The 14,290-nt window shown below is 29.5% G+C and overlaps 1 protein-coding gene across 8 annotated transcripts in view; it reads right to left on the reverse strand.

Moving 5' to 3' along the window:
• The window catches only part of LOC105202915 (potassium voltage-gated channel subfamily KQT member 1), a 91,270-nt gene that overhangs the window by 55,100 nt on the left and 21,880 nt on the right, over positions 1-14,290 (reverse strand). For all 8 annotated transcript variants that reach the window (XM_039449670.1, XM_039449664.1, XM_039449663.1 and 5 more), the window contains one exon: positions 248-338. In XM_039449670.1, the coding sequence (XP_039305604.1) occupies positions 248-338 (91 nt within the window). The remainder of the gene's footprint in view (positions 1-247; positions 339-14,290) is intronic.

Consider the following 14,290-nt stretch of genomic DNA (forward strand, 5'->3'; position numbering starts at 1 on the left):
TCAAAAGAATTCCTAGATGAAAGGTCGTTTGTCGTAGGCCTATATACACTTTGTATATGTCAAATGTATGTCTCCCCCTGTGCAATCGATGCGGTTGCGATAGAACAGTCTTAATCTAGCAGTTCTGCAGTATTTCTTTAAATAGTATTATTGACATTATTTGACCCAGAGATGCTTTTAATATACTGTCCAGTTATGCACTATATACCACTTCTATTGTACTTGATAATGAACACGAGCTACTCACCATCCAAAACAGAGTTTCGTTTGCAAAGTTACTGTATTGGTCTATCGTTGACAAAACGCTAAATATGAGGCACACCAATACCACCATGAACCTGAAAACAGAGGAAAATTATAATTATTATAATTATAATTATGACGTTACTCTATTATATCGATCAGAACGTAAGTTCTGTTATAACATTTCAATTAGATGAATAATTAATTAAATCGATTCATTAGACACATAGTATGTCATATAAAATCAGATTTATATTTAAAACGACTAAAGTTTTAATTTAATTGTATATCACACGTGACAAACACAAATCAAAATTGATTCGATCAAAATTTCGTCCAACGAACAGTTTGATTTATTAAAAGCGGAGACTGTTGTACATTACGTTATCAGATACATTTAAAATGATTTTGGATTCTTTATCAAATTTGCCCGCTATTTTCTTCTTTCAATTTATATTATAATACTTTTTAAAAGTTTGTATAATAAACTTTTAAGGTGTTCATTAATATTATAAACTCATAAATTAGTTTAATAAACAAGAAATTTTTATATAATTTAAAACATTTAGTTGTATAAATATATAAATGTAAAGATAAAAAGATTAAAAAGATAAATTGAAAATCAAAAAAAGGAATTATTAAAATTTAATATTTATTAAGTTTTTGTATTTTATTTGTGATAATAAGCAGTGTTGCGCTTAGATAACTTAAAATTATCTAGATAAAGGTAAGATAAATTACATTTAAAGTTATCTTAGATAAGATAAAGATGATTTAAATTTAATTTATCTAGATAAAAGAAATTTACACATTGTTTTATCTAGATAATTTTAAGATAATTTAACTGTTAAGGAAGGACATAGGATACAGAAGAATTTTTATAAAACTTCTATTTATTAGTTGAACATTGAACATTTATTGGTTAAAATAATTAATAAATGAAAAGGAAATTATAAATCATTATTTTTAAAAAATAATAGTTTTTCAAATAATTTGTCCGATAATCGATTTCTACGAGGTACAAATATCTGCTGTCCGCAACTGAAGAGGCGCTCTACTGCTGCCGATGATGGCAATGATGTATTATATTTTGGCGTCGAATCTGACCCGGGTTCGCCTTCAGTCAAAAACGCTATTTGATTATAATAGTTGTTGCGACAACGTGAGATCGACTTGTGGTTTTTGTAGATGCGATTTTTGTAATCCCACTACACGTCATCTTAGATAATTTGATAAAGATAACATTTTTTTAAACCTAAGATAAGATAAAAATAATTTATATTCTGATCATCTAAAGATAAGATAAAGCCATTTTTTTATGTAGATAATTATTTAGATAATTTTATATAAATAACAGCAAACACTGATAATAAGTAATAAAATTTTTGCAAAAATCAAACAAATTCAAAGAATTTTAATCTTTTTAAAAATGTATTCTCACAAAATATTGATCAAAGTCTAAATTTTTTCCGGACATGTAATAAATGTAGAAACAAAATTGTGAACTTTGATTAATATTTTAAGGATTTATCTAAAAGAAAAGAAATAATTTGTACGTTTAGTTTATTAATTTTATATTTATTAGTTTATCTTGTATTATTTTATAATTGTCTTTTTTTATGGCATTAATAATAATAAAGATTAAGAGGAAAAAAATATTATTTGAAGTAAAATGTAATAAATTTTTTATCTCTTATTTTTAAAAATTTATAAAATTGCTCTTAACAAAGACATTTTATACGTCACTTTGTATAGTAATTTCTTTTCTGTGCATATAATAAATACAATATAATAAAAACTTTGTTCTCATTATATTGTATTTATTATGTATGTACATCCAAAAAGAAATTACTTTATACAAAAAGAAATATAAAAGCATGTCTTCGTTAAAAGCAATTTTATAAATTTTTAAAAATAAGAGATGAAAAAATTACATTTTACTTTAAATAATATTTTTTTCTTCTTTATCTTTATTATTATCAATGTTACAAAAGAGACAAATATAAATAATGCAAGGTAAACAGCTAATATAAATATAAAATTAATAAACTAAACGTACAATTTATTTTTTTCTTTTAGATAAATCCTCAAAATATTAATCAAAGTCCACAGTTTTGTTTCTACACTTATTATACGTCCGGAAAAAAATTATGATATCTATACAATGGACAAATTAAAAATAAATTTTTTTTTTATTTGACAACGGGCCAAAACTTTCAGACTTGTTTAGCTTTAATTACGAAAGTATACATATGATATTGACCGTCTCACACTGGCAATGAAAGAAAAAATTACTAAATTTTAATAAACATTTGTTTGAATACTTGCAATGAAAATATTTATTAAATGTATATAAATATTTGTTTAATATAAGAAGCACTAATGTAATTTAACCATCATTTTCTTTATATTTTTCCTAAAAAAACACTTATACACCATAAATAAATATTTCATTATAAGTATCCAAATAAACTTTTTTCTCAGTGCAGCAAGATTAAAAACTGAGAGAAGAAAAATACCATAGTTTTAGATATCATATTGCGTAATGTAAAATTAATAAACTTTCATTAATGATAATCCAGATATTAAACTCCCCTGGTTTAATTTTAATACAAACAGTCACATAAATTGCCGATATTACACAAATCCAACATGTTATTAGCACAACAAATACTCAATGATTAAAATGTGACATAAATCACATTACTATTGACTATATATTACTTGTATTACTATGTATGGCGTTTCAGTTTGTGCATCAGCATAGAACTTTATTTTAATTCCAATACTCGGCATAATAAGAGTACTGCTAAGCTTACCTGGTTTTTTTTTCTACTAGAACAAACTGTTTGTTAAATTACTATGTCACCTGAGTTTAATCAAACTGACAAATTACTTAACAAACTACACGGGCATGATACACTAGACATTCTTTACGTTACTGATTGTCGGCGTTGCAAAGCGTAACTTTATATTTAAACTTGTAAGAGAACATTATCTGCAGGATATATATACATATAACACGGTGCATATCGATCAAGGTCGCGTATGTTCCGCGACAATTGAATGTAAAAATATTCATGGACAACGTGCACGCCGATAACTTTCCTACTATCTTATCTAGCGTTCTTAATTTACCGAAAGGTAAAATTGAAGAAAAAGAATCGGTTCTTTTTTCGAAAATTACGAAAATCTTCTATATCAATAAAACACTAGTGTTCTTAATTTTCCGGAAAAATAAATCAGATCAACTTTGTTTTTTTTCCGGAAAAAGCTATGATAATGATTACTGTTAATAGCTTCAATTGATGACTAATTTACTGATTAGAACTTTTAAATGTGAAAGAAATCTTAAAACCGTTGATGCGAAGGATTTTCAAGTGACATTATTTTAAAGGAAAAAAACCTGGAAAAATAAAGTAAAGAAAAATCATTTTTCCTCCAAAATTTTCGAGATTTTTCTGGGCTAAAACATTAATTTTATTTAATGAGTAAATTCAGTATAAAAGCTGTGAAAGTCATTAATCTTCGAGTAAAATATAGAAATTAATCAAAAATTTTATATTAGGTGCATCCATATACACACCGAAAGAGTTATCACAACATTCCACTAAATAAAGTACAAAATAATGCCATGAAGTGCATGTACAAATACATATTAGACAGTTTAATAAAAAGTTAAATTCAATAAAATATTTATTAAACAATTATTTTAATGGATTATTTTTACGCGCAAGTAATAAATTTTACAAACTCTTTGTGAATTTTTACTATAAATCTCTAAAACTCCATATTTTAATCAAATGTCCGTCGATGTACTTCGCTGCGTATGCACAAATGTGCATTTACCGTGCTGCATGTTCTATCATTCGTGCTTTCAGTAATAAAATATAACCTCAGTTCAACAAAACCGTACATAACATCGAATTCCGATTACAAATATAAATTCGCGAGCGTGTCCGTGAGAAGTATTACGACATCAACATATTATATATAGAGTGTCTTAAAATTTACAAATAAAAATACAATAGTTATTTGTTAATTTTTAATTCAAGCAGTAACTTTTTAGATATAAGAAATTAAAGCCAGTCAGTCAGAGATTACATTTAAACGATCACATGTCATGTGGTTATTAATTCTACCGCATACGCGACTCACGAAATCAAAATCGTCAGGAATTTAAGCAATTTTCCACTAAATTTGGATTTATTAATTGTTATTATCGCGGAGATTTTTTGGGGGAGGATAAGAATACTATAGCTCTTTATGCCTTCGTCCCCTAAAGATTTTCCTGAACTTTTTATCCACCCAAAAGATCCTCGTAATAATAGCAAAACCAACATTAGGGAAAAATCCCTCAACCTGTGGCAGCTCCGTTACGGATACGTGACTATAGAAAAGTAGTTTATGATTGGCTAACTTTAAATAATTATATCCCAAAAATTATTGTTAGAAATAAAATTCACAGATAAATATTTTATTTCATTTTTTGAAAACTTTTTTGCTACATAATATTTTGATTCACGAATTTTACTTAATCTCTAATTTTTAGACAATTACATGTTAATATCGCAAATAAATAAATAAATAATCATTCTGTATGTGTGTATATATATATATATATATATATATTGTGATTATTAATGCATGTTCCTACTTTTTACCATAAGAGCATGATTTACCGACGGATGCGTATTTCTAACATATTATTATATTAGACATTACAAATGCATGCTCCTATGTTAAAAACTAGAGGCATTTATTAATAATCACTTTGTATATATATTTGCGACTCATTAATATATAAATTTTTGAACGTTTGAGAGTGTTTGATATTTGTGATTATAATTACGTGATAAAATAATTATAGTTAAGAGCCCCATTTTTACAGTTATTACGTCTGTTATATTAATAATAATAATCTTGTGTTTACAGTTTTATCAACTGCGAAAAAAAATTTATTACAAACTATGTGATAATTTCAAATATTAATGCAATAAAATATCAAGATACGTATATCACATTTTTATGTAAAAATATAATCACAATTATAATAAATATAAATATTTTTTAACATTTGCTATTTACGGTGTAATAATAACTAATAGCCACAATTTGCATGATTAAAACAACAATAAATATATGTATAGTTGCACCAAAAATAACTACGAAAATAATTAAATTTTTGTAATTGCAACCATTTCTTTTCCTCAGAGTAACTTTTCCATAAAACATTTTCGGACACAAATTTATATGAATCTTTTTCATGCTGTCAATCCCATTAATACATTGTATAAATTTGTCCCCGACCTTTTCAAACTTTCACTTGCATACATATCAAAATTCACCTATATGCCAGCCATAATATGCAGAAATTCATATTTCATCTTTTCAGCCAATTTTTAGAATCGTCATTACGAATCTTAATCGACCGCTTATCGATGCAATGCATCGCGCGAACTTTTTATCTACGACGTAGGAAAAAGAAAGTAAAAACGATGACCAAGCAGAGCCCGCATATACGAGGGCATGAACGCGGGACCGGTAATTGCTACGATCTGACGATCGATTGCGGCGACACTTTCGTTGTTTGTACAAGTAATTTATTATTGAGCGTTACCTCGTTAAGTAACGGGACGAGCGCGCGGCATTAGCGAAAGCGCGCGGTCTTCGCCGTGTAGTAGCTCTTTAAGATGGCGTGTCGAGGGCCTATAATTCCGACGTATGTACAGCGCTTCGTGGCTGCACGGGTCACCTTCATCGACCTACTATGATAATTGTCTAATATATTCCTCCTTTTTTCCCCGAGCATAGCTAGGAACTCATCCATCTTCCGCCGAGCGTCGGACAGACATCTCACCACTCGCGGATAACACGCTTTTTGTGTTTGGCCGTGGAAATGCCACAGTCACGGAAATGTCCGTTGATTAAAGCAAAATAACAATCCGATGAATCGCCAAGCATCGGAGAGCATTATTTATTTTATGCAACTTTTATGTTTTGTTGCTCAATTGTTCTGTACATCAAAAGAACTGTTTTGCTGAAATATCTAAAAACTCAGCTAGATACAGATCTAAAAAATAGAGAGAAAGAGAGAGAGAGAGAGAGAGAAAAAGAGTACACAATAATTATAATAATTATTTGAATATTTTCTATATTTAACAAAACATTTTATACATATTTGTGTAATATTACATTGTGTAATATTAGATCAAAATAATTTATCATAAATATAAAAATATTTGTTCTTTTTGCTTTTGTAATGATAAAATATTTAGTCCATATTTCAATAACATATTGACTAAAAATTTTATAATTCTTTTTCTTTGTTTATGTAAAATATTTATAAAATATTTATATAAAATAATAAGTAATAATAAATATTTATAAGTACTTCACATAAATATCTGTGATGTCTAGGAATGTCACAAAAAATGTTAACGTTCTAACAATTAACTTGAGCGTTCTATTTAATTATTTTATGGTCTAACAAAAAATTAATTTCAAATTTATATCCGGCTGAATTTTTAGATACTTTAGCAAAACTTTCTATATACATGTAGTGAAACAGACATTTCAGAGCACCCACAAATCACGTGTGGAAAAATTAATTTTTCAGATTTTTTCGCTTAAATTTTTAGGAACAAATTGAACTTTTAAATGCAAATTTGAATAAGATTTAATTTATATTTACTTATAATCGTGAGCAAAACGTACTAAGAAAAGTAGAGGACTAACATATAGCTATTATATACTGACATAGACATAAACGTATTCCACATACAATTACACAAAGTTTCTAGATCGAGTAGCGAGATTATTATTTATTAGAAACAAAATGTTATAATGTTGTTGAAAATTAGAAGAAAATCTTTATTTTTGTTAAATTAAACCCCACAAACTTTATGTTTATAATAACGGATTATTTTACAACTTTAGGATGTTAAATTATTACATCATGGAACAAAAAACAACTTTTTACATTTTATTTTAATTAAAACTCTTATTAAAATTTGGGGTACAAAATTATCTCGCAGGTGTATCAATCTGGTTTGTAAACGTACAAACAGAAGGCTTTATTATTTGTAAAGCTATTAATTTTTGAGAAGCTAAAATATTGCGCCTAAATGGCTAAAAATGTTCAAAAGTAGAAAAATTAATTAAAAATCAAATTGAAAATAATTATAACGTTTAACAGTAAAGTAAAGCCCTTAAGGAATTTCGTTTTTGTCATTAATAATCATTTTAAAATTAATTTAAAAGATAATGTTCCTTTATTATTTTCAATTTATTTTTTTACTGTGGTCTTATACGCTTATAATAAGGCTCAGTGTCAGAGTTAAAAATTTTTTTGTTTCTTTGTTTATTTAAAAATATTCTATATAGAAGATACATTTTATTTTTGTAGATGATTGAAATAAAAATTTTATTTTGATTTTATCTTAATATCCACCATAAACAAAATTAAAAAAAAGATACAGTAAATTAAGTAAATCTTATTTGATTAGATTTGATTTGATTTGACCTTACTATATGTTCAATCTACTCTAATACCTTAAAGTTAAAAAAAAAATAGTACATATTTTGAATATTTCGGACAGTTTGAAATTTACCAATGATCGATCTGTAAGGTCAACTCGTTATGTTTGAAGTTCTGACAATTCAGACGGTAAAGAAGATTGGAAACGAAATAAATTGTAAACAAGAGAATGCTTTTTTTATAAGTCTTCTCTTTTCTACACTGATATATAAAAATATTAGGTTCAAACTAAAATAATTTTAAACTTTGCAATTAATTTAGACACTTCGAACATACCTTTAGTTCGAAAAATTCAAACTATTTAATGTTTGAACTTAAAATTTGAACTGTCTGAACTATTCAATCGCCTGATGTTTCCGAATACAATTTTTTTCAAATAATTATTTCATAAGTTCGTATATTCGCAAAACTATTATAAGTTTATCATAAACTTCAAATTTTAAATACGTGAATCAATAAACATAAAAACCATATCAATTGGAATTCAGACAAACGCTTGATAATTTTCAAACAACAAATAGGTATGTTATGAATTAGAGTGGAATAAAGTACAGATTTTAAGAGACGAAAAGAATTTAAGAAAACGTTCAATATCGGAGATGTGTAACATACACGAACAAAAACATGGGCTAATTTTACAAAATGACACGGAGTTACTTGACAAAGTATATAAACAATTATTTATGAAAACCTACTTTCCTTCTCCGATAATTTAGGTAGGGATAGAATTAAGCAAGCGTTAAATCTACGTGTTTTCACAAGACTGTCGCTCGATATAGTGGAAACATTAAGCCTCTGATTTCCTTTGACTACATAAATTTTTATACTATTTTTATATTTAACTAGCTGTGCCCTGCCACGCGCTGCTGTGGCTCAGTCTGGTGAAATGGAAAAGTAAGAAAAGAGAAAGCAAAGTATACAATTTTTATATGTATAAAAACACGCGCGTATTCGAATGCAACGTTGTGTCAAAATTTCAAAGCATTCGTTGAAGAACTTTCGGAGATTTAAGATTTTAAGCAAACAAACATTTACATTTTTATTTATATAGATTATTGTTGATTGAGTGTTGCTTTTATTTATACAGTCTTATTATAACGACCATCGTTTATGTTTTTATTGCATCTTTTATGTTTTAAATGACTTCAATTTGATAACGTTTACACTAATTGATTGCGACAGTCCAGTCCCGTTTTAAAACATCTCTGTAATTATTATCTGCTGTAAATTTTCGTTCGAATCACTGAGGACGACTCAAACTTAAGGTTGAAACATTTTGATTTTCACTTACCAAAAATAAAAAAGTTTTTATATACATACGAAGAAATTGTATCAGCTTTTATTGGCTTTTCACATCTTTAAATTTTAAAATAATCCAAATATGTATGTTGTATCCTAGTAATATTAATATGTACTTCAATCAAAAATGTTAAAGAAATATTCTAGCCTAAAGCACGAAAAAGTTTACTTATATTTAAGAATTTTCTTAAAGGAAACTGTTGCATAGATATTTTTCTATGATTTTACCAATCTACTTGTATGTACATAGGGCAAGGTTGCCGAAATCGCATCACTTTTGACATAAAGGCTTATAACTAAGAAATTATAAGGAATATTTTTAATTTTTTTATGTCATAATAAAGTACAACATTTCTTCTTCTATATTTATTTTTTTCAGAATTTTATGTATTGTCATAAATTTTTAAATGACAATTTTTAATAAGATAATAATTTTGAATAATGCGATTTAGGCAAGTAGTCTCCTAAACCGCACCATAGGTTAATACTATTCTTTTTGGAGCAAAGTGACACTTTTTCGGTTAAATTCTTTCTTCTCGAGCAAAAACGTATTAAATAAGCACAATTTTATTAATATTGGAAATAATTACCGTCAACTAAATATAATTTCCGTCAATGTTATTGTTTTGATATCTTTTCAATAATATTGCAATAACATTGCTATATTACAGCAATATTGTTAAAATATATATATGCTTTGTACGATTATTATATTTAATTTTATAGATGTAACCACAATCAAAGCAATAGTGCGATTTAGGAGACTAAAGCATTTTGTAAAACTTAATTTATTTTATTTACAAATAAAAACACAAAGTTATTTGAAACTTGTTAATCTAATTCTAATAATATCGCGATCGTTACAAATTATCAAAATTTAGATTATTTATTTTACCTTTTTTGCAATCAAGCTACAAAATGTGTTGAAAAATAGCAGCAAAGTTACGATTCTCTAATAATATTAATAACAAAATTCCCATTATTCTTAATATGTTGAATTCAATGCAGAATGATGATAATGTTATGCAGTTCCCAAATAATCCAACAAAGAATGTATAAGTACTGTAGTTGAATTTATATGCAAAGTGCACAACATGCGATTTAGTAACCGGTGTGATATCGGTAAAGTTATCCTTTGTAGTAAATATCTATAAATTCTGGTATAGCTAAATGTTCATTAGTCTTCGTGTTATAAAAATTTAAAAGCAAACAAATATTTTTCTAATTGTAGACGTCATTTCTCAAATTTCGTTACAAAATCGTGCATGATTACGACAACTTTGGCCTCAAAATGAAAGCAATTTTCGGAAACATTTTTAACGAGGAACACAAAAAAATGGTAAAAAATTCTCCAATCAACAAATACCAAAATAACTAACAATTACAAACGAAAAAAAGGAAAAAAGTTTCAACAATGTAAGTATACCGATGAGGGAAAGCAGCTCCGATGACTTTGATCTTCGCATACGTTGTCAAGGTAATGACCCTAAGTGATCTGCAAAAGGTTCTAGCCATCGTTCACCCTTCGTTAAAAAGTTATTCACAAATAAAGTTGACAATGTAAATAAATTGTATTTCTTAGAAGAGTGAGGTCCACCTGGAGGGTTCCCGCGCTCCCCTACAGAAGAGCGAAACCCGGAAGGTATAACCCAGCTCAACCCGAATTTTCGTGATTGATCACATTCATATTGAACACGTGTATATTGACCACGATATCCGTTTATTATATTCCTCGCTAAAAATACTTCCAAACGCTTTTATTTTGAAGGACCAAAGAATCGTAATCGCCTCCAAAATCGATACTTGCTTTTTTTTTAACGTGACACCGTTGTTAATAATTCGCAATATTTTCCATTAATTTTCTTAAAAGAAATTCTCAAATCTTTAGATCACTTTTTTCTCTCCACTCGAAAGTATTCCTTTAAATTAATAGGAATACCAATACGCCAAAACGATAGGTCTAACTTTGAAAACTTTTATGGAAAAACGGAAGGAAATAAAGAAGCAATCGTTTTAACATAAAAATCATACTCTTCTCTCAATTACATTTTATTAAAAAATATTATAAAATGGCATCACTATTCAAATTTTTTTCAAATCACGTTTTCAAAACCGCGATTCTATCTTAAAGATTTCTTGATCGATCGATGTGAAATTTTACACACTTTTTCTGGACGCTAAAAACTAATATTTAACAGAGGATTACTTTTTTTACAATGCTTAATTTTTTGTCGTAGTTAAAAACGAAGTTTATAAAAATTTATAAAAAATTAAATAATCGCTTTTCTTAGCAATACAATCGCTTTTCTTAGCAATACAATTAAAGTATACAAAAAAAATGTAATATATTGGGAGAGAAAGAGTGGAGAATTTATCACAGAACTTTTTACAGAATTGAACAGAAAAGCCGAGGCGATGAAATCTAATTATCAATATTAATACTTGCGCACGTCGACGGATGGCACGATATGTTGCTTACGGCTAAAGATGTATAAAATGATTGAGCATATACATTCATCGTGCATCCCTTGCATATCAATTAACCTATATGCGATCGAGGGGAGATAGAACGTGCGTGTGTGGTTTCTACAGCAATAATGTCACGTAGTGTCGCATCATTTATTCATACTCATCGCGGTTTAATTACAAATGGATCTCCGAGGAATAAACTTCTCGATACTCCGATACTCGGGCGAGCCGCTCGATATGCGCGAATATAAGTATCCGTGCATTAATCAATCTCTCGGAAATTGAATTTGCGTTTACGCGGGCCGCGTGCTATACCCTACCTCCCCCTCCCCCCTCTCCCTAGTAAGAGAAATTAATTGGAAAAGAATATAATATTGTTACTAATTAACGAAGGGAATAAATAATACAATATTCTCGCGCGCAATTAACGAATGTAATTCCACCGTCGTTCGCGACAAATTGGAAAAATCGGAAAAGATCAAAGGGTACCTCTGAAAATCAATTCGCGCACGGCCGCGTTTGCGTAACCTCCCGAACAATTACTCCGTATTTTACATTAATGTAAATAGATTGCGAGTGTCGCGCGCGTGCCCTCACGTTCCGTTCGCCAATCTACGTGTAATCACGCGAATCGGTCGTGATTTTCACCGATCGGTTGATTTCACTCTCAGATTCGCGCTCGCTGATCGCGTTTGAGTTGTTGAAAAATTTAGTTGCGCGGCACGGTAATCTCCATGGGCATCATTATGCGCGCGCGATATCGATATATCAGTTTGCGCGCGCGCTCGATTCCGATCTAAAAATAACATGCCGCACGCAAATAGCTTGCATATGCATTGGGCCTAACAACACGCTGCTATTTACGCCCGCTCGAAAGTAGGCCAGTCGAATTGGAATTACCGCCGTTATGGACAAACGTTTCTCATCGTTTTACAGCGCTACGCATGAGACGCTCATGTCACGTTTGACTAGTGTTTCGAAAATTACTGTATAACTGCATTTTCCGGAGAAAAAGAACTACTACTGTTAGTTCAAAATTGCGATGTTGAGAAAATTAAAAGTTTCAGCGTTAAAAATTGAGAGTCAATGTAAATCCGCTTTGAACGGGATATAATTTTTGTGGCGGGCTTTCTTCAATTTCTGGAAATTTAATGTTGTAATTGATTAAAGGGATGGGCAGAGGGAAAATTTATGACATAATTGCGGCAAAGGGGAAGAATTCTTCGAGGAGAAATTTCTGTGGCTGGGAGTTGCAGCTCAATATGCAGCTAACGTAAACGAACGGATTCCTCCGCAGAGTCTCTCTCAAGATTAAATGACTCTTATCTCCCTCCCGTTGTTATCCTCCCTCCCCGATCGCATTAACATCGGGTTAGTGGTAGTGCGATAATAGATAATAACGGGCACCGTAGCGCCGATCAATAGGATTACTCGAGCAATTAAATATTTACGGCGTTTCGTGCAGTGCAACTTTATTAGTCAGCCGTCTAATGATTGCATAAACGACGCGGCGCAGGCCGCACGAGGCCTGTGTATTGTTCGTCACGATCACGCAACGATCGCACGCGGTTGAAGGAAGTTTTACGAAAAATTTTGAAATTCAAATACTTCTTCGTGCTACGCTGGATTTTAGAACGGGGCTTTTAGAAGAATTGTAAATAGATTCGGAATTATTTGGTAAAATACTGCACGGAAAAAGATGAATATAATGGAATTAACAAGATAGATTTGGTTAAGCAAAATTGATCAACGTAAACAGATTTTCTGCTCATTACAACCAGCATATTTAAATACGATAATTAGGTTACCCGTCCTAATTACTGTCGGTGTCCCGATTGTTTCCGCTTTCGTCAAATACAGCGTTAGAATAAAAAAGTTGAAGAGAGTTACGTATTAAAAATGTTTTAACGTAAAACTAAAATTATCATTTGAACCTAAATAAATGCATGACAGTACTGACAATGAGTACATATCAATAATGGAATATTAATTATCTGCAGAAGTAATCGAAAGAAAAAGGGCGGCGATATTCAAGATATTGACTTAAAATTTAATTTCTTTCGTTGAAAAGTATAAGAGCGTTATGTATTAAGAACGCTTCAATGTTAAACTAAAATTATCATGAGTAATTTATTAATATAACAAACAGAAATCATAGATAGGCGCTCAAGTAGAAATTTATATTTGCAAAAAGTATAACGAGTAATATAATTTGACAAAAGAAATGAATGCGGCTGAAAAAGGACGAGTACGTGCGAAACGTTCTGCTAATTTTGTCTCGACTACAAGAATAAAACAAATTGTAATTTGCAAAACCAAAAAGTAGCTCGTTCACGGCCTTAAATTATTCATTGTTTTATTAACACGAACGTGAAAGGATTAATGTTAAAATTATCAGACAGACATAAGTGAAAATACGTGGCAACAAATATGGACGCAATATCAGATACGTGCCGTAGTAATCGGAGAAGTAGTATTCAGGACATTGACTGGCAGGACATTGACTGGTAGTAATAGGCTCATACTTTATATTCCTATTTCTTTCGTTATAGAGGAGAGAAAGTGATGATGGAATACCATTTCATTTTCTTAAAATAACTCAGTAAATATTAACGCGACATAATTCTTATGAACACTAGTTTGTTAGCTATAGAGTTCTACCAATCACCCTATAGATAGGAGTTCATCAAATATAGAACGAACGTAATTTACAATTTACTGAAGAAGGGGGAAAAAGGA

The sequence above is a fragment of the Solenopsis invicta genome, chromosome 5, assembly GCF_016802725.1.
Source record: "Solenopsis invicta isolate M01_SB chromosome 5, UNIL_Sinv_3.0, whole genome shotgun sequence".
NCBI lineage: Eukaryota > Metazoa > Arthropoda > Insecta > Hymenoptera > Formicidae > Solenopsis > Solenopsis invicta.